At 45.5% G+C, this 21,919-nt stretch overlaps 1 protein-coding gene across 9 annotated transcripts in view; it reads left to right on the forward strand.

The window, feature by feature from the left end:
• The window catches only part of Nrp2 (neuropilin 2), a 128,059-nt gene that overhangs the window by 68,468 nt on the left and 37,672 nt on the right, over positions 1–21,919 (forward strand). For all 9 annotated transcript variants that reach the window (XM_017801383.2, XM_008846174.3, XM_017801381.2 and 6 more), the window contains exons 8-12: positions 455–599; positions 2,231–2,580; positions 4,440–4,584; positions 8,693–8,809; positions 11,726–11,866. In XM_017801383.2, the coding sequence (XP_017656872.1) occupies positions 455–599; positions 2,231–2,580; positions 4,440–4,584; positions 8,693–8,809; positions 11,726–11,866 (898 nt within the window). The remainder of the gene's footprint in view (positions 1–454; positions 600–2,230; positions 2,581–4,439; positions 4,585–8,692; positions 8,810–11,725; positions 11,867–21,919) is intronic.

The raw sequence follows: 21,919 nt of genomic DNA on the forward strand, positions 1-21,919 counted from the left end.
TAATAATCAGATACATACAGATTAGAGATGCATGTGCCAACATCCCAGTGTCAGTAGCAAAAACAATGAGTCTTTCAGCAAGGAACAATATATTCTAAAATGAAATGGAGATCTTTTTTAAAGGTTAAAAACTCATTCAATTTTATGTCTTACAGGGCTTATACTGAGTTCAATATTGTATAACTGTATTAATTTAACTGTGAGCCTAGAAACTTACAGCCACTTGTGAAAGAGACATGCTCTTGCTCTGGAGTGTGTTACTGAATATGTTAAAGCTATAGTGAAATGCTTCTAATCATGTAGTTATTAAAAAAAAATTTTTTAAAGCCCCAAACAACAAAGCCACTGATTATTCTTATGCTTGAAGAGTTTTCTTACCCTCTTTCAGTGGTTGCTCAAGTGCTCACTACAGAGATTTCAGTGACATGGTTTTGCGTAACCTTTTACGTTACAGGTGTTTCAAGCTAACAATGATGCAACGGAGGTGGTTCTAAATAAGCTCCACACACCGCTGCTGACAAGGTTCATCCGGATCCGCCCTCAGACCTGGCACTTGGGTATTGCCCTCCGGCTGGAGCTCTTTGGCTGCCGGGTCACAGGTGAGATGAGTCTCCAGTGACAGGGGAAGCAATTGCATCTTGGGCTTCTCCCCTCATTCTGAATGTACAAGACTATACCATGTGATTTCCCAAAAAGAATGGCTCAAAGACTCAACTCCTGCCAGACTTCATCTTTTCATTCATCCAATATGTTTTTACTGAGCTTATGCTATTTCCACTGGTTAAAATTTACTGACAGCTAATTTGATGCCAGGTGCCAGCCTCACCAAAAGTGTGTTATCTTTTATTATTCTGATATGAACTCAATGGCATAGGTGGCACTGTTCTCCTTACTTTATAGACAAGGAAACCAAGAGTTAAAGGCCACCAGTCAGTAAGTGGAGGAGCCAGGGTTTGAACTGAGCTAGATCTGGCACTACGAATACCATGGAAGCACAGCAGATCCCTGTTCTGTGTGGCCATGTGGACAAGTTAGATAAACAAATTAATAATGGGCAAGATCATAAACAAATGTAGTCAAAACTCTGATGAATATCTAGAAATGGTGGCTTGTGGATCCTGGAAGTATATTATAGAAACGAAGGCTGATTAGCAAGTATTTAGTTAAGACTTATTCTCTGGAAGACTGAAAGGAAAATACCCATGCATCGGAAAAAAAGTGGTAGTCCAGAAAATATTTTTAATCTGCAATTAGGTTTGCAAGCATTGAGGATACACTTGCTATAGACCCTGCCTGGCCTGAACCATGGTTCATACATCCCACTGACTGTGTACAAGGCCCCACACTGGGACCACAGATAGAGCAGTGAACAGGTTGAGGTCTCTAGTGTCAAAGAACTTTGAAACTAGTGGACAAGATAAATAGCAATCGAATGGAAGTATGCATAATTATAAGCCCATGTGAATGTGAAGGGGAAGTACAAGGTGCCCTCAGGATAGACTGAGGGGACCTATACACTGTAGATTGAAAGTCCAGGAAGAACCACTCTGACAATGTGACCCTTATACTTTTTATGGTGATGACTGAGGGAAGCGCATTTCAGGTGGTGGGAACAGCATATAGAAAGGACTCAAGGCAGTAAAGAGCTGTGGTTTTTCACATGTGGAAGATTTCATACTGACCCTAGGAAGTTTTCCTTCTTGTAGACAAAATGTCCCAGGAAATAATTCAATGCCTCCCCAGCTCAGCTGCACTGAGTCTTTGAGAGGGTCAGTGGAGAATGGTGTCATGGATGGATGTGCAGATACACATCCTCAGAAGCCTTGGTCAGAGCCGTAAATACAGATGCCTAAGAGCCATTATGCTTATATACACTAGGTACTGTTCTAAGGGTTACTCTAAAGTAAATAACAGAGTCCTTACCACAACCCCCAAGAATAGGCACTGCTAGTACCTCCTCTTAAGACCTGGTGAACCTGAGGCATTGGAGCAACTAAATAATTTCACCAAAGTCATCAAGTTAATAAGTTGCATAGTGAACATGAACCCAGGAATTCTGGGTCCAAGCTCAGACTCTGAGCCTCAGTGCGGCATAGCCTCAAAATGCGAAAATGAATAAATAATAAATAAATCGGCATTTGACCTAAAGATCTGCAAGCTGGTTAACGGGAGGTGGTCTATAGTTGATGAGTGCCAACCATGACCCCTTGTATTTTCCTTGCCTCTCTAGATGCTCCCTGCTCCAACATGCTGGGCATGCTCTCAGGCCTCATTGCCGATGCCCAGATCTCTGCCTCCTCCACCAGAGAGTACCTCTGGAGCCCCAGTGCTGCCCGCCTGGTTAGCAGCCGCTCAGGCTGGTTCCCTCGTATCCCTCAAGCCCAGCCAGGAGAGGAATGGCTTCAGGTGGACCTGGGGGCACCCAAGACAGTAAAAGGTGTCATCATCCAGGGAGCACGTGGAGGAGACAGCATCACTGCCATGGAAGCCAGGGCTTTTGTGCGCAAATTCAAAGTCTCCTACAGCCTAAACGGCAAGGACTGGGAGTACATCCAGGACCCCAGGACTCAGCAGGCAAAGGTAGGCATTCCTGGAAAACTCTAATGTCACCCCAACAGAGAAGTGAAGTGGGAGTTGGAGTGCTGATTTCCCATTTAAGAGACTGCTTTAAGCCAGGCCTAGTACTCGATAGCTAAGTTAGACTCCCTCTTAATCCCCATAACTTTTCTACAAGGTCAATCTTTTGATGACTCATGTTTTAGAGATGATGAACAGAGGCTTGACATTACAACCAGGGTTACACTATTGACCGAGGCTCGAGCCACGATTCAGAAACTAAAAGTCTGACTTTAAAACCCAGACCCCTAACCAGTCTTCAATATTGCCTGTTTAGGAAGTCCAACTCCCTTCACAACTTCTTTCAGATAAAGTTTCCTTAAAATGAGCCAGACATCCCAGGGGGATGTGGTTGTTGGAGGCCAAACTATAGAAAGTAGGGGTTTACTTCCAAAAATAACTTTCTGAATGTTGCTGCACTCCTTTGTACTTTCCTGGTCTTGATTGCTCAGGTCTTTCCTGCCTCTCACACTGAGGTTGGGAAGAAGAAAGATAAACTTACTCTTGGCCAGAAGTTGAGGCCAGCATAGTCCATCCCCTGCCATCAGAGAAGGGAAGTCTGGCCTTCAATCTAGCATGCAAGGAGCCCCAGGAAGAAAGGGCATCATGCCTCTCCTTCCCACCATCCCCTTCAGATTCATCTGCTGGTGGGCCAGGCTCTCTAGTACTCATTCCTAAGTCTCTCCATTGTCTGCAGAAGAGCAGGGCCCCTAACAAGCAAGGATACTGCCTGCCTATGATAAGCAGGCATTTGATTTCTGGATGCAGAGACTGGTGCTGAGTCGCAGGTTTTGCAATACTGATGTAAACTTCCAGCTCACAATTCCAGAGACTTAGAAAGGCTTAGAGCTTAGAAAGCAGAACTTTCAGTGAATGGAGCAGAAGCTGGACCACAGGTTTTCCTAGGGACAGCTGACCCTGGCTCTTCTTGGAAAAAGAAGTGATTTTGGCCAGAGTCAGAGATGGCCCTGCCCGAGGCAGTGCTGCCCCTTTTAGAGCTATGGATGCTGACTCCCCCTATAGAATGGCTGGCCCCCAAGCATTCCTGGAAACTAATCAGCCATAGTACTTAGACACCCGAACACCTGTCCTTCCCCTACATGAGGGGCTCCAAGGTGGCTCTAGGTTGGGTCCCCACCCAGCTGCAGCTTCTAGTAGCAGTTTTATGCATTAGGGATCTAAGTGAGGATTCTTTTGGTAAAATTTCTTCTGACAAACAAAGATTTGGGGCATCCCCAGGTCATCAATTTGTGACCAGAAGATGATGTTATTATCCTAAAGAGGGAGTAGTCATTTCCCTTCAGGCTCTCAATAAACAGAGAACTGTTGGTCATTGGAATCTAACTTTTTCTCTCTGTCTCTCCATGATGCTGGAGATTGGATAAGTTAGGGACACACTCATGCCAGGCAAGCGTTCCACAAGCCAAGCTCTATCCCCAGCCCTTTCAAGTGCTTTCTACATCTAGACCTCCAAGCATGAGAAAAAGAAGCTCCTTTTTCAATAACACAAGGACCCTAGACTGGTAGAGATGGATTGCTTTCCCTTATCTCTAAGGTCAGTTTAAAGTGCACTGAAAACCTAGATAAAACCTAGACATCCCTGACAATGGCCACTTTGATGCTCCCTGATTTCCATATTTCTAGGTCCCTCATGGATTTTCCAAATAAGCAAAGACCTTGGTCTGAAAATGAAGCTCACATGGACGGTAACATCTCATGAATCCACCACGAAGCTATCATCTGGGTTGGGATGGGTGTAGCAGGAAAGAAATGAGTGGGTAGAGGTTCCACATGAGGGCTGAGCAGTCTGTCTCTCCTTACAGCTATTTGAAGGGAACATGCACTATGACACCCCCGACTTCCGAAGGTTCGACCCGGTTCCTGCGCAGTATGTGCGGGTGTACCCAGAGAGGTGGTCACCAGCAGGCATTGGGATGAGGCTGGAGGTGCTGGGCTGTGACTGGACAGGTAAGGCTTCTTTCCTAAGTCTCACTCACTTGTGAACTTGTTAACTTGGGAAAGAGACATGGACAGCCAGCCCTGGTAAAGCTAAGAATCACTTAGCTACACCCTGTTGCCTGGCCCCTGTGGTGTTCTTGGCCCACCTCTGAGCCTGGGACACTCTCTTAAGGACTGCATTTTGCCCTTTGTAAAGGATCACTTCAGTTCTTTAACCTGAGTCTCTCAAAAGCAAATCATAACTACCCACCACCCATCCAAATTCAATTAGACCCCAGCTTTTCAGGCCAGAGCTGTAGCTGTTGATTTAGGAAAGAAAAACCCTCTCGTGATAATAAAGTAATCGGCTTATATCTGAATCTGGCCTCCAGATGGTCAGATGCTCAAAGACAGCCATTTTCATTTCGAAGCCACATCTGTAAAAGGCATTTATTTGCTCAGGAGGGATGCTGGTGCAGAGGCGCTGGCAGCAGCAGGACTTCTCCCAGTACGCAGCCATAGCCCTCCTCCTTCCTGCCCTACCAGGTGGCACAGGCCTGGGGCAGTGCCTCCAAGAATTCTTCCTGTGAGGGTGAGGCCCCAAGCTCACCCCCCCCTTGCTGTTTTTCAGGGGGAAGGCCATACCCCTCTGAGTCAGGCCTTACTTCGCCTCTGGCCACTGGCCCTGCTCCTTCTGCAAAGCTGGCACAGCCTGCCAAAATGAGCTTTAGGGAGCTACCCAGAGCTCAAGGCCCAACCCAGTGCCAGCAGGAGCCTCTAGCAGTCTGGGTTCTCCTGCCCCTCCCTACCAAGGCCCCAGGTATTCCCATTTTCCTGTCTGCCATACCTGTCACTGGTTCACCCAGCAGGACGGCATGAAGGATTAATAAGGGCATGTCAGAAAAGTGCTTTTGGCTCCCAGGGAGAAAAGTGCTGCCTGTGTGCAGGCTAGAGTGCATAGAGGTATCCTGTGGAGGTGTGCAGGATGGGAATGGGACCCAAGTTAACCTCTCTGACTTTGAAACTGAAGACAGTCCCATTGACTCCATCCTACTAGGACGACTCCTCCTCCTCTTTCTTGTGCTAGGGTGAGGCTGAGTTCCTCCGGAAGCCTAAATGTGTGTCACCGGTGTCTCACAGGTGCTGAAAACTCCACCTCAGACATAAGCTGGCTTCATTTACGTTAGACTTCAGGATTAGAGATGTAGGGGAGCCAGGAACTTCCAGACAGTGAATTCCAAACATGTTTGATCATGAGCCCCAATTTAAAATAAATCTCCATCAGAGTCCTTTTGATTAAGAAGCAAGCACGTACATGTATGCATATGAGGCACAGTATTTAGGAGAGGTGCTCGGATCGCAGAGACAGATTGCTAAATTCAGGTCCTGCACTGGCCATCACTGACTACAGAACGTGGGACGTGACTTCATCTCTTAATTGGAATGTGGGAATGACATTAGTCTATCTTAAAGTCCTATAACTGTTACAAGGATGACATAAAGTAATGAATATGAAATATTTAGATTGATGCCCAGCACCTAGCAAACCCATTATAGGCAAATGAAACTGAAGGAAAAGTTCACCAAGCAGTATTCATCTCTACCAGGTGAGTTCACTCTGAAATATAACAGCGCAGACTTTTACAAGTGCGGTCATGGCCCATTAAATTGATTTCACAACCTACCGATGAGTGTGACACATAGTTCAAAAACAAATTACAGAGCTAAGCCAATTCTAACCCCTTTCACAGACAGGGAAACTGAGCCCCAGAGATTGGAAGGTCACTCAGCTAGCTAGGGGCCTTTTTGTCCTTCTGTGTCATGCCTCTCTCAGGCTGGCCCTGCTTTATGACCAGCTAGACAGTTGCTAATGACCTCTACCTCTCAGTCCCAACCTGTCCCAAAGTGCACTGGTGATGGTTAGCAACAGGTTTCCCATTTCAAAGCCCAGCCTGGCTCTAGGAAGATCAGAGTTGAGGCGTGTTACCCTCTGCCCAGCCTCCTCCCCTTTGAAGTCTCTGACATCTGGTTTTAATTTTAGAGGAACGCTGCTGTTTGGTGGGCAGTTACCTCGGAGCATCCAGTACAAACAGTGGGCACAGAGGCCGTCTCCCATTTCTTCACTTCCATTCATACTCCCTGGCCTCTTGTCCCCTCACCAGCTCCCAATGACCCTGGATTTCACACTCTCTCCACCCACCAGCTGACCAGTTTTGCTGCCTAACACGCAAAAACTGTTCTAAAGTCATACCGCTTGTATTCCTGCTTTTCAAATTTCCATCTATGTCTGCAACTCCCCCTTGGTTCATTTCTACTTTCTCTCCCCAAAAAGCTAACAGAAAAACTGAAGGTGCTGGGCTGGGCGGAGCTGCTGCAGCAGCTAAATAATTTGACAGGACTGCTCTACCTGTTAGCCAGTTTGTTTACGTTTCAAATGATTACTTTTTGCCTTGCCACATAGTTTGCTTTACAATTGAGTTTGAGATTCAGTGTCACAGTGACAAATTTGAACTTACAGATTAGGACGCTTCGAGGTTATTTGCTATTTACTTTGAGCAAGAGGTAGGTAGACACAGCAGTGGAGAACATGAAAGGTTATGTGCGAAGTATTTAATACAGAAAGGCGGGAAGTCAACCGTGAAAAAGCTATTCAGCATATTTAGCAATTTCCTTCAGCTCCTGGCTTTATTAAATGGTATCCTGAAGGGTGCCTGACAAAGGTTCCTAATCACATACAATAGTTCGAAGAAGCGTGTATTTCTAGAAACAGGAGGAACAACACCCTCACCTCTTCGGAGTGTCCTGTTAGAGGGCAGCTCTAGGGTTGTACTCACCACCCTGCAATACACAGGCTTGAGCATCAGAGACTTCCAGAACCCTTCCCACCCCACCCAGGGCCTGAGTCATACCCCATTCATTCCTCAAATGGCTGATAAATGAATGGCTGGCATTAGCAAATAAATGAGCAAAGGAATGGATGAGTCACCCACCAGCCCAGGTGAAAGGACCACCTACAGCCAGGTTTGGCCTAACCCGTTTTTTTGTTTGTTTGTTTGTTTGTTTTGTTTTGTTTGTCTTCTTTTGTTTATGTGCTCCTTATTATAACATTTTGAATAAATTGTCCTCATTCCTGAACCCAGAGGCTTTTACATAGCGATGGTGGATTTCTCAGGGACAAGGGGATTCTAGAAGACCTGGCCAGACTAGGCCACCTCATCTCCTAGCCTCTGTTGGAACCAGTCATGGTTCCTTCTTTCTACTGAGCATGCAACATCCCCGCTGCCACCATCTCCACCACACCTGACTCTTTCCAGCCTTAGTCAGCTTCCCTGTTGAACAGTAGCTGAATCCTGGAGGTATTAGATTTGCCACACCCCTGGCCTGAAGGTGTGGCCCCACATTGCTTTCACTTAGTCTGAGTCCCTTTAAATCCATATTCCCATCTGTCCACTTTCTGTGAAACATGAACAAAGAGCCTGGAGTTCAATTTCCCAAGCTGCTATTTCACTTAGGGCTTTCGTGAAAAGTGCTTCTGATTATTTTATTGTTTGTAGGCCCCATAGTTCAGACCATTTTGTAGGGTAAGCTTTGATAAACATGTCTAACATAGGGAAAGTATGCTTGAGACAGCAGGAAGAAGCTGTGAGGTGTGCCAGCAGCCATCAGGGGACAGCACATGGGCCCATTTTCCACCTACGGAAATGTGCTTCAAAAAACACTGAGATTTTTCACACTGGTTCTGGTGGGCATCACTCATTTTGCTCATGTGCATTATCCACACATCTGTTTTAACAGAATACACAGATGTGGCTCAGCCCCACTTTGAGGTCAGCATTGCCACCTCCACCGTTTCCATGAGTGGCCTTTTGTGCTGACCCTGGGGTCTCCAGGATGGAGTCTGGAGCATGATCTGTGTCCATGTCTGCTGCCTCTCCGGAGTTCTAGACTATTCTCATTCAACTGAGACACTCCTCCTGGCTTTGCCAACAACACACAAAGGTGATTTCAAGGTTTTGTGCACCTCTGTGTGTCCTCCCTCCTCACAAGCTCACACCTAGAAAGAAGACTATCTTTGGCATCTTCCCCTGCTGGCTTGCAGCACAGTCTGCTGTAGCAGTCTCTCTCCTTCACTTCTCAGATTCAAAGCCCACAGTGGAGACACTGGGACCCACTGTAAAGAGCGAAGAAACCACTACCCCATATCCCATGGATGAGGATGCCACTGAATGTGGGGAAAACTGCAGCTTTGAAGACGGTAAGGATTGGGATGGACATCCTATGTCATCTGGGATGGCACGGCTGAGGCCAGTCAGAGTGAGAATTGGCCACTGACCAGGCAGGAACTTGGAGACCCCTGGGTAAGAGGTCCACGGAGGCTTTTACCATTCTAAAATCATTCAGATATTGTAACACTAGTATAGCCCTATAGGCACAAGTCCATTGCTAAGATAAGGGTGCCTTCGAAGAAAAGTCTCATGGCTGAGCCCTCACTGCCTTGTTTCAGTTAAAGAAACTCCATTTCCAGCCTTAGACTTCAGAGCAATGACAGGTTTCCCTAAGATGTGTCTCTGTGGTACAGTCACATGGAGATCAAGTGTCATTGGAGCAGTTTGATCCTAGACTGTGATAGCCGAGTTAATTCAACAGTTAATCAGGACTTAATGCATTGCTCCGTGTCTTGTACGAACAATGATTTAAGAAAGCATAGCAGGGCCGAGTCTACAAGACAGTGTGTCACATCGTCTGTGATTAAGCACAGAGCAGGAGCAAAGGCAAGAATGTGGAAAGGTGCCCTCGATAGTTCTTCGGAGCTCAGGGGACCCTTGTTTTCAGGTCTCTCTTCACATGGGAAATCTATATTTCCTCATTTTATCATCTAAATGTTTCTAAGTTAGACAAAAACAGTACTTGGCAGAGCCCAAAAGTAAGTTAAATTTTAAATTATACTGTTCAGGTTGCCACATAGTAGGACATTCCTGATAAACCACAAATTTTAAGAACACCTGGCATTTTTGGCGGGAATTTTAAGTTTGACAGCCTCAATTTACAGTAACCTACTGATCATTATTAAATGTTCATTAAACAAAATGAAGGAAGATTGGCAAGGAGACTTGAGAAAGGCCGTAAAGATGTAGGTACCTGGTGAAATCTGTGGAACTGCACACAGCCAGGGGGCAGCATGAGGAACTGCCCCAATGTTGTGAAAACTCCGAAACACAGCCACTAAGAAAAATGGGACAAAAGCCAAAAATAAATGCTGAAGTTGTGTGACTGAAAAATTATAATTTAATGCATATGCTTTGGAGAGCATGATTTTGTATATTGTGTGGGTGGGGGACACTATTGGTCAGGATTAGTAGACTACAGAATCCTGACATTTTTATGAACTTGTTTTAGTTTCATGAAGAGAAGTGGAGATTATTCCAAGACATGTCAAAAAAAATAGAGCACATAGGGAGTTAATATACGGTATTAGATTTACAGAGTTAGATCATTGGGGGCCAGGAGAAAGGGGATTCTATCTAACTGACAATCCAAAGGAAAACTTAAGGGTTCTGCTGCAAAATTTCAGAAGTTTATTTTTAATATAATTTTACCGTTTATAGTGGTTTGTTTGATTTGAGGTTTCTTTGAAACCTCCCTTCTCCTTTTTTGTAAAAGATCTTTTTGTGGAATTTGGTTCCTGAGATACAGTATGCGTATAAACATTAGAGAGGAATTATGGTATATTGAATTACCCTGTATTTTTGAATGGAAAAATAGACATGCAGAAATTGTGGCAAGAAAGGGGATGGTGAGGGCTAAGGACTGACTTTCCCAAGCCACAGGTTGGTGCTTCCATAATGGATTCCATGTGTTGCTTTTCCACTCCAGCTGACTTTGGCCAAGGGTGGGCAAACATTAAATGTTCTCTCTTGGGAAGGGGAGGCACAAGCAAGGGTTGCTGGCAATCTGCCTCCTGTTGCTGAGGTCAGCAGCGCCCTGTCCCCCTACACTCAAGCCTCTCCCAACCCATGGTGGGTTTCTGTTTCTGCTCATCTGCTGTTGCCTTTAGACAGCCTAACCCACATTCTGAACCTTCCCTATGGAAATTCCTCTCTGAGAACCTGGGAAGGGACGTGAAAAGGTCAAAGACCCCACTTCCTCCCTGCCACCAACATTCGCCAACACTTTTCCTCTGTCTCTGGCAAGGGTCCAAACTTGAGTTCCCAGTTCCTCTTTCCTCACTTCCACATCGCCCCCACTTAATTCCATACTTAGCTCATACTGGGTTTTTAGACCTGGGAAAAACCCAAAAGAAACCCCTTTGGTTCTGCCTTTGGGCTCAGGTAGGTAAACCTCCAAACAGACAGGATGAGCCACTATGTAGTCGCTTCATAGAGTTCCACAAAGAAAGCATTCCTTACCTGCCCTGGGATATCAGCCTTTAAAAACTCGACACAGTGGATTCCAGAGTAACTGGAATCATAGGCCTGAGCATATAAAAATACTTCTCATCTTGCTCAGCACTGACTTGAGCAACTCGTGATGTGGCCCTTTCATTTTCACCCCTAACATGTCAAATCTCTCACCTGACAACAATGCACTATCTCACCCTTCTGAAATAAGAGATGTGTCACAAAGTGGTAAAGGATGGCAAACAAGCCAGCCTTGTGCCTGAGGTCGTTTTCTTTGCATCGGCCAGAATCTCCGAGGCATTCAGGCCTCTCTGGGTACTAATGGGCTGCCCCATCACTTCTGAGAACCAAGCTGGCAGCAGATGAGATAATCCTTTTAGGGAGCCAGCCTTCCACTGAGGCACTAGGGAGACATCCTTCTCTGGCATTTAGGGAACAGCAATTTTCACATTTGTCTGCTCTCTGAGGTAGGCAGAGGAGACTGATTAGAGCCTGAAGCCATTTGGTGGCCTCATTTATAATTGCTTACTATGGGAACCATTGGCAGACTTGGCTTTCATGCCTGGGAAGGATGAGACCAAAGCCTGACCCGAAACCCAGTGATCGCCAAGATGAGCAAAATGAATAAGCAAAGGGGGCCCCTTCTGTCTCTACTCCCTACTCAGGCTTGCCAGCCATTGAAATAGCACTGCTGTGGCAGTGAAATAGCACTGCTGTGGCCGTTCACTGGACCCACTTCATTTGCCTGCCTTTTGGTTTTCTCCTCCTTTTAGACAAAGATTTGCAGCTCCCTTCAGGATTCAACTGCAACTTTGATTTCCCTGAAGAGTCCTGTGGTTGGATGTACGACCATGCCAAATGGCTCAGAAGCACCTGGACTAGCAGTACCAGCCCCGATGACGGGACGTTTCCAGGTAAGCCAGTTGCTGGATACTGTGAAAGACGGAAGGCCAGCCTGCACCATGGTTTTCAGTCCCTACTCTTTTGCAAGCTTCATAGCTTCCCACCACAGAGCAATTTTCTGTGCTTTGCCCACAAACCACCACAGTCTTTGCTCAAGATGTCACCACATACACTGACTGATTGGTTGGTGGTTCCCAGCCCCCTCATAGGATTACTGCATGGCTTAGAGGCCGCAAGGGAGAAAGAGAGGCCAAGATAAATGGAAGAAGCCGTTGGGAAGTTCTTAGGAGATGGGCAGAGTCTATCTGTGTCCTCCTGTTTCCCTAACCAGCACTGGCTGCCTCTTGTCAACTTCCAGCTAGGTATTGTTCCTAAAGCAGCTGATTGGGAAACCACTGACCTTGATTCTGACTTTTGCGGGTACTATGGCTTCTGGAACCATCCAAGGCAAAAGACTGAAATGCTGCCATGCCCAGGGTGTGACACACACAGGTGTTACACCCACCAGTATGATGCCCATGGGTATATCAAGCAACGTGCATGGCACTTGGCCTATAGAGGAGACTTGCTGCCACACCTTGAAATAGTTCTACACTACCCTTTGTCTTCAAAGAGCCCAATGTCAGAAGCCCATCCTGGCACTGTTAATAGAAACTGCCCTGAGCCCCTCTGAGCAAGAAGCAGAAATAATCCACTGGCCCTACTGTTACATGCTTTAACAGTGGCATTCTGGAAAGGGTTCAACAACAGGTTTTCCAAGGATCAGACCATAACCACAAACCTTTTGGTAAGGTGTGCCATTTTCAATGCTATAAATGCTCTTGCCACAGGCATAGGAGGCAGAATTGAGAAGTGTCGGGGAGGGGGGAGTATTTTCCATTGTTCAAATACACTGACATAACCCCAGAGCAAAGACATTAATACCCCCAGGCAAAAAGGTATTAAAATAATTAGGAAACATTGAGTGGGGGTATGTTCTAGTTTGCTTTTTATTGTGGTGCTAAAACACTGCCCAAAACCAACTTAGGGAGGAAAGGATTTGGAGGTTCCACATCATAGTCCATATTTGAGCCAAGTCAAGGCAGGAACTCAAGGCAGGAACTGAAGCAGAAACCAGGAAGGAATGCAACTTACTGACTTGTTCCCCTGGCCTGCGCTCAGCCTGATTTCTTATACAACTCAGGACTACCCGCCCAGGGGTGGCACCACCCGCATCACTCAACAATCAAGAAAATATTTCACAGACATAACCACAGGCCAATCAGTTAGAGGAAATTCACCAATTGAAGGCCCCTCTTCCCAAATACCTATAACAGGATATTTATTGCTTTCCTTTTTAAATATAATTTAACGTAATTTTCTGTAATTTAATTTTTAATAATGGTCACACTTAACTGGTTTACAAAATTCCAGAAATTTAACAAGTGGCCCTCACAAGCCAGTATACCTCAGTCCAACATGCTCTCATTAGCTTTCAGTTTTCCCACACCTCCCACCTGGACCTCAGATACCCACAAATAAGCATTTGAGAGGAAAGGGGCTAATTCTGGAAATTTAGCAGACCAAATGTTGCTGGTATGCACTGGAAAAAGTCTAGAAAATAAAAGGAGGAGGGGCTCCCCTCTCACTGGGTTCCTCAGAGCTACTGTGCTACCCTCTCACCCCAAATGTCAGTGGTAGCCCCTGTCCCCAAGAGCCAACAGTGGGACAGGCGCAAGGAGAGCACTTGGGGCTAGCCTCCTGCCACAGCCTGCACTTGCTTTCCCAGAGGGTCACAGCATCTGCTCTGAAGAAAAACATTTTCATATTTGAAGTGTTTATCTCTTCAGCATTTGAGTACTAGCTCAGAGAGATTTGTATCTGAGGATCACCACAGCCTCAGGCACAGGGGAGAACACTTAACCCAGTCCCAGCCTCAATCACCCTCCCCCTCTCACTCACTGCAATAATGTTTAATTAATATAATGAGCCTCCTGCATGTTGGGAAAAAATACTTATTTTTATAACCCAGCCTGGATTTTTCATTTCATTTCCTCTCCTTCGAGACTGGTTCCAATTAATTGGTGTTTTGTTTTGTTTTGTTTTCTTCCCAGCCCCCACCTTTATCTGAATGTAAGAAAGGTGAATGGGGTAATGGGATATATGTACATGTGTTTGTACATAGTGTCTGGGTGAATGTGTTTGTAGTCATGTGTGTGTCTCTGTGTGTGCATGTGCATGTGTGTGGTGTGTCAGAGGTGCAGCTTGGCCGAGGTCCTTTAAATAAAGGACTGTATGCATGGGTTCTCTATACCAAGAGAAGATTTATCAGTTTTTATCTGGGGTCCATTTTAGCCCCTCTAATAATTCTTGCAGATTTCTGCTGAGAATGTTTGAGGCCAGGCTACAAGGCCACCAGGAAGCAAGTAGCAGTTCTGGAAGCGCTCAAGTCACCTCCCCTTGGCCACGGCCTGTGCCACTGTTGCCCTTCACCCCCACCCCATTTGTCTAGACAGCAGTGTCACCTGAATGCTTGGTCAAGGGAATGCCTGGTCAGTCTCACCTGCTACTGGCTGGGAATCCTAGTCTTTGTCTTTCTTTCAGTTGATTCCTTATACCCTGCAGTTTGGGAGGGCTTTTCAGAGCAGGCTCATGAAGTGGGCAAAATTCCAACCTTTAACTGAATGTATGGGAACAGAAAGAAAATTAGGGCCATAAGGAGCTGCTAGATCTAATGTTGTTTTTCCCTTAAGATTCTGAGAAGGAAAACAATTATTTTCCTCTTCCAGAGGAATCCCTGAAGTTTGGAAAAGTAGCACTTGTAACCTGCCCCTGGGAAACAAAATCACAGTACCGTTCTCAGAGCCCCTTCCCTTTGTCCTCTGATGATTTTAAAATCCACTTTCTCCATTTACCACTTTCTTTCTGCTTACAAAACTCAAAATTGGGCAGTAAGCAGAAGATAGAACGCCCTTTCTGTTCAGGGTGGCCCTTTCTTCTTCTTCAAAAAAGTTGGGGCCCCAAGGGATGCAGTTGGGAGAAAGCAGCTGTGCTTGGCTCAGAGCAGGACGAGTGCCAATGGAGGTGGAGGGGCTGTGCTGTCGTGTCAAACCTGAAAGCCACTGGGCACCCCACTTTGCTCTTCCACAAAGAGGAGACCATTGCACTATAGAAGAGAATCGTGCCAACATGCTTTATCCCCTCATTAGATGAATAAACAAAAATCATTGTATTTCAGAAAGAAGGTGTCTCCATCAAGCATTGATGGAATGGGAGTGAAAGGAAGGGTGGGGGAAAGGGAAGAAAAAGGGGAAAAGGGACACAGTACATGTATGGAACATATCACATGGCTTCAGTACATGTTGAAATACTATCCACAAGCAAGTTGATCACAAGTGTCCATAGAAACTACTTACATTGCTTAGATATTTTCTGATTGAGTTGTTTTCTTTCTTTTTTCTCCCCCTTTTAAGTCAGCAATTAGTTCTGTTCTTTTGGCTAGTGGTAATGGTTGCTCCAGGCTGACAAGACACCCACTGGTTTTATTCCACTGTTTTTGTTTTTCAACATCGTCCTTCAAGCCACTCAGAATTTCTTTTTTTAGCTCCTGTGGCTGAGCTGCCTGGAGTGTGTTCATACCAACCCCTGGGGACTCTGTTCCAAATTCAGTGACCCCTGGTGGTAGGGAGGAGCCTGCCCCCCTCTCTGACAATCCACTTTGCCTCTCCTCTGAAGCTACAAGGACAAAATGTCTACTTTGCAGAGCTGGCATATTGTCTGCAAACTCCAATGCTTTGATCATGGGCAGAATTCTGAGGATGATCAGAGTCAGGTCTGTAAGGAAGGACGCAAACATCCCTTGAGATGACAGAGTGGACCTAGATATCCAGAGCTCCAGTATTCAGCAAGAGCCCCAACCACATATAACCATTTCTATCTTTGTTTTACTGGATTAGAATTAATACAGCTAATGCTTCAGCTCTGTCGTTGCACTGGTGATAGTTCATGGACATAGTACATATATGGAACATAGCACATGGCTTCAGTACTTGTATGGAGCATATCACAGTGTTATATGTAAAGCTGAGAACAAGCTCCAGGCCCTTGCCAATGCCTTTGTTCCTGGGGTTGGTGAAAACCAAGGAGCAAGAAACTAAAGGGATGGATTCTGTGTGAGCCCATGCTGGAAGTTGAGTGGCTGATATTTTTATCTTCCTGTGTATGTCATTTTACCTCTCTGAGAAACTATAGTAAAATAAGCAAGGAGAATGGCATTGGGAACTATCTGGGGCCACTCAAGAGGAGTATCCTAAGGAAATGCTAAGTAATCCCAATAGTAATGAGAGCTATTATTCACAGACACATAATCCCAGCCATGTGGGGAATGACAGAGAACTGAAAGACCTGCCTGGGCCACAGAGTGAGTTTGAGACCAGCTGAGGCAACTCAGCACAGCCCTGTCTCAAAAGAAAAAGGGGAAAGGGATAAGGATGTAGCTTAGTGACAGAGTGCTTGCCTAGCATGTGTGAGCAAAGTGAGGTTCTAGGTTCAATCCGTAGCACCAAAAAGTACTTTTTAAAAATAGGTAAGAAGACCAGAGATGAACAGGACTCTGCCTGGTCAGCTTCTTAATCTTCCTGTGTGTGATGGTCCTGAACGTGTACTTTTTCTATGCATTGATTGACCTTGTGAAGTATGTAGACAGTATTCCCTCCATCAATAACTTCAAGCCATGAAAGTGATCTGAAGAAAACAGGCAAAGCCTACTTGGAATAGGACACTGTTGTAGAAGGATCAAGCTTTGCTCAGTTTAAATAAGGGATTGAGAAAGTAAGGCTTTTACTTTGGGTTCAAAAAAGAGGGAGTAAGCTAAGAATCTAAATATTCAGGTTTTACACATGTTGGCTGTTCCTTCAAATGTAAGTAGTAGACTTGTTAAATTCTGTTTGAGGCTATTTTGATGCAGACACGGCTGCTGATTCACTGTGGATGTGTAGGGAAGAAGATGAAGTAAAGTGTGGCTGGGTGTGGTCAGTACGTGGTCATGGAAAATCAAAGAAAACATTTATGAATGAACTTATGATGGGCTTGATTTTTGACCCTGACATAGCAATGATTCCAAATTAAAAAGCCTCTCTGTGCCCTCAAGAGATCAAGTGTCTGCAGCAATTCAGACACTGGATTGATGTCAGATCAAATTGCCTTTGGAAGAAGGGTGTTGTGGTTTGGATGGGGCATAGCCCTTACCATACAAGGATAGAAACTTCTCAGGCTGGGGATCACTACAGATAATTCAAGGCCAGAAAAAGCTTAGCTAAGAGCCAATAATCAAAAACTAATTTCAATAGTAGTAAAGGAAAGAACAGAGGCTTCTCTTGAAAGAAAGGAAGACAACATCTCTGTCTTGTAGAAAAGGTGACCAGAGAGAAGCTGTTGTCCCTCGAGTTCCTGAGCAAGTATCTGTATAAAAAAGGGGCAGAGTGATAACACAACAGTCTAGATGGTAGAACTTTCTGTGGAAGCTGACATATCAAGAAGTACTTCAGGTAGCCGCTGCAAGGACCAGGCCTGAAACCTTACATGCCAGCAGAATGTTCTGTTGTAAACCTTGAAAACATCCTGCTGAGTTCATCCAAAGTCAATGTTTCCCTTAACTGGTTGTTAATTTGAGGACCTTAGCAGAGACAGACTGACCTTGGGAGGCCAGCTGAGGGGCTGACTCATGTTTTAGGTATGACCTATACTAAGAGAATGCATCTCCTGCTGCATAAATATTCTCTCAGATGGCTGTTCTAGTAGGAGGGCAAGATGCTGGCCAGGAGATATGTGTGGGGGACAGATGGCGTGTTTGGCTTTGCAGTAGCCAGGAGGATCAAGCTGGTGATTTATTTCTGGGTTGGGTAAGGTGGAGTAGACACAACTGAATCCACTGCAGTCGGGCCAACAGCAGTCACATGTCAATGGGACACTTAAGCAGCTGAAGCCAGATGGGGTCATAAATCGCCAGGTGAAATATCAAGAGAGCCTGAGAGAGGGAGCAGCAGGTTGAAATGCCTGAGCGACCCTGTCCTCTGCGCTTCCTCTCTGCCCTTTTGAACTCCAGTTGTGCATTCCCATGTGATTGTTTTCCCTGTATCGTTGGCAACAACAGATGTTTTGAGTCAAGGACCCAGCAAAATGCCTCCCAAATACGTCAGTCCAGGAGGAGAGGGATTGTATCTCAGGGACATTATTTCTTCATTCTCTTTCAGCAACTGAACATATTTCCTTTCCATTGTCTTTTCTTGGAAGCTCTCCATTGCCGGCATCAGAGCCATCAGCCATAAGAACCAGAAGGCGGCTTCCAGCAGGCAGGGCCTGGTCTTAGCGGGTCAGTTGTCCTATTAAGGAAAACTCTTGACAACCCAAAGGACTTCTCCTTAAGGTCCGAGTAAATTCATCAAGCAGGCCTGTCCCCCCCCAAAACCCCAGCCCCTGCTATACCAAATCTTCTATCAGTTAACTGGCAGCCATTATATGCTTGAACTTTCTCAGTATCTGGCAGTGGTAGGCCATAAGTTAGGCGATTCCAGAACAATCTTCACCTTCAGTATGCATTCAGTCTCAGTATCTATGTATAAATGTCAGGACTTGAAAGAGCTGAAGCATGTAGCTCAGAAGAGGGGTCACTGGAGACCCACCCCGTAGAGACAAAGGCCTGGAAAGGGGAACCAGAGCTGTGTTTCCTGGGGAAGCACAGACTGAAGGTCTCAATACTTTGATTTTATTTATTTAATTTTTACTTTGTGTGCGCGTGTGTGTATGTGTGTGTTAACTAGCCACAAGTTTCCAATGATCCTCCTGTCTCTATCTCCCATCTCCCTGGAGGGGTGCACTGGGTTTATAGACTCATGTTACCGCAGTCCTGGGTATCAGAACTCAGGTCATCAGGCTAGCTCTGGAAGCACTTTAGCCACTTAACCATCTCCACAGCCCAACGGGAGGTCTTAATTCTTTACAAGTGAAAATGTTTCTAAGTCAGAGGACAGGAACTGGCTGTGTTCTATCAGGGATAGAAGGAAGAAACGTGTTTAAATGACAGCACGAAGGCTGAAAACTGAATTTTAAAAGTTCCTGACAGTTAGGGTTGTGGCCTGGAGAACACATTGCCAATGTGGAGGCTTTTTCCAAAGGGAAGGGTGGGTGGCGTGCCATCGGGATGTTTCTGCATTCTTCCTCTGGGAGGCAGGGCTGGCCTGCTTGAGTGGTCGCCTGAGGTTCCAGTCTTGATCCAGAACCACGTCACATTTTATCTCATCTTCAGAAGATTGGCGCAAAAGACATGTGGTGAATGGTGCGTGATGGACAGCTTGCAGCCTGCTGGTTTCTGGGGTTAGAACAGATCTGGGAATGTTATCACTGTCTAAAGGCTAAACCATACTTTTTTTTGCATCTTGGACTGGCTTCCCCAGGTCAATAGTGGTCTTTGGCCTATGTGGGAATGTGTGTAGTGGCATCAGTAACTCTACTGAGCTCTTGTTATATCCCTGTTATTATACAAAGTGCTTTACAGAGCTCATTCCTACAACCCTCGGCAGTAATACCATTATTGTACCCATTATACAGATAGGCAGACTAAAGCCTCTAAAGGTTAGAGAGCTTCCGGCCAGAATGCCACCCAAGGGAGAGTCTATACTCTGGCAAGCTGACTCAGTTCCATCTGGGTTCAAATCCTACTTTCGTCAGTCTGTAGCAGTTCACTTCTCTGAGCCTCAGTGTCCTTTTTCATAAAAATGTAGAAAGTGAGTTCGATGTGGAGGGCATCTGCCTATGATGCAAGCATTTGAGAAGAGCAGGCAGGAAGAGCACAAGTTCAGGGCCAGCCTGGGCTACCTAGTAGGACCCTGCTCTGTGCATGTGTGTGTGTCTGTGTGTGTGTGTGTGTTTGTGTGTGTGTGTGCATGTGTGTGCATGTGTGTAAGAGACAGAGAGAGAGACAGACAGAGAGAGACAGAGAGACAGAGAGAATACAAACCGCTACTGGTTGCACAAGCATGTACAAGGACGATGGTTGAAGGCAGAGCTGCTGCAGACCCCCGTGCTGTATCTGTCATGTAGTAACCACTCAGTTTGCTCATCCTCTTCCTCTGCTTTTCTTCCTCCCTTTCCTTGTGCTTCTCCTGGTGTGAGACATTCCTTCATGGTGTCCCTGGTTCTAATCAGGCCTCTCTCACTGACAGACAGGGATGTTTTGCAGCTCAGTGTCCCTCTGACTGACAGCAACTGCTAATTCCTTAAATTTACATATCATCTTTCTTCCCTGGAGCTCATAGCACTTAACAGACAAGTGGGGCACAAATGATTTAACTAAGTGAAATCCAGAGGCCTGCTTGTCTGGAGATTCTGCAAACTCGTGGATTAGCTCAGATGTCAGTGCTGAATTATGATCCTTCAGCTGCTCGTGCTAAGCACACCACTAGCATTAACTCCCGGTCTTGCCATGGTCCTGTAAATCATACATAGTGATTATCAGCCTACTGTGAGAGGAGGGAGAAAGGAGAGACAAAAGATGAGGGGAGGGAGATCTGGAGGCTCCCTGGGCCCGCAAACTAGGAAACGTTTGGCCTGATTGTACCTCAGGTTCTAGTGAGGATGGAGAGATCATATGGACCCTGATAAAATCCTTCCAGCCCACCATTACACACACACACACACACACACACTTGACTTTCCCAAGTTCTGCTGTGATTTCCCCAACGCTTAAGAATACAAATTCACACAAGTGACAGAGTTTCCGCCAAGCAATTTTCAGGCAGCAAGAGGGTCTTATTTGTGAAACTGTGAAGCTGAATAAAAAGTCCCTAAAATCTGCTTTCTTTTATAGCCCAGGTGGAATGGTAAGGGCTCAGAAGTTACTGGGAGTATAGAGACATTGAAGGATCCTTGATGGCATCTCAGTCAACTGGGAGCCTCCACAAGGCATCCTGGATTATTAGATTTCCTCACCTCTGAAAGGGTCTGCTGGCTCATGAAAATGGAGTCAATGGCAAAGGGAGTAGGTGGAGCTGAAGGCTTGACAGAGTCTCCCTCGGTCCTCGTTTCATAGCACTCTTTCTCTGTGTTTGTCATTCATTCATTTATTCATTCAGGGAACAAAATGTCCAAGTAGCGTGATATACACGGTACTATCTAAACAAGGGAGAAATAAGCAGTATTAAATATTACATGTACAAGACCGAGAACTTACCATCTGAGATGGGAGCCAGCAAGATGGCTCAACAGGTAAAGGCACTTGCCACCAAGCCTGATGACCTGAGTTCAATCCCCACCACCCACAGGGTAGAAGGAGAGCTCCAACTCCTGCAAGTTGTCTTCTAACCTCCATGTGTTCTCTCTCTCTCTCTCTCTCTCTCTCTCTCTCTCTCTCTCTCCATCTCTGTCTCTTTCTCTCTATTGCTCTCTCAAATAGATGATAGAAGATAGATAGATGATAGAGAGATGATAGAAACCTAGGATGATAAGGAAGACACAAACGAGTTACATTAGACTGTCAGGTAATTACCATGGAAAATGACTTCAAATCCTTTTAAAGGCAGGTAAAATCAGTGATGCAGTTAACAAATACTAGAGTTGTTAAGAGGCAGGGTGAATGTTATATGTACCAGAATGGCTAAAAAAGAACTGGCAAAAGAGATGGGCTGGATGGAGAAGAGAAAGGACTTGCAGGGAAGATGAGGAAAGAGGCGACAGGCCCAGCAGTGATTGATTGCAAGGATTTGGGCAAGACACCTGCTGGCAGCTGAAATAAAGTTTATTGTAGAAAGTGGGAAGACCCTCAGTTAAGTCTGGGCTCTGCCAATTAACCAGCCTCTTCTCTTTGGACAAGTCACTTAAATCTTTCTGAACTTTGGTTTCTTCATCATATGCAAAGTAAAATTGGTAAGTCTTAGCTCACACGCATATAGCAAGGATGAAATGAAATAATGCATACCTCTGTGCTTCATAACTGGTAAAGCATTATGCAAAAATGAGTTGTAATGATTTGTCATTAATAGAAGTAGTAATAGGATCTGATAGAGGAAGTGTAGGGTTAGAAGATCATTGAG

The sequence above is a fragment of the Nannospalax galili genome, unplaced genomic scaffold (assembly GCF_000622305.1).
Source record: "Nannospalax galili isolate Female #2095 unplaced genomic scaffold, S.galili_v1.0 scaffold281, whole genome shotgun sequence".
NCBI lineage: Eukaryota > Metazoa > Chordata > Mammalia > Rodentia > Spalacidae > Nannospalax > Nannospalax galili.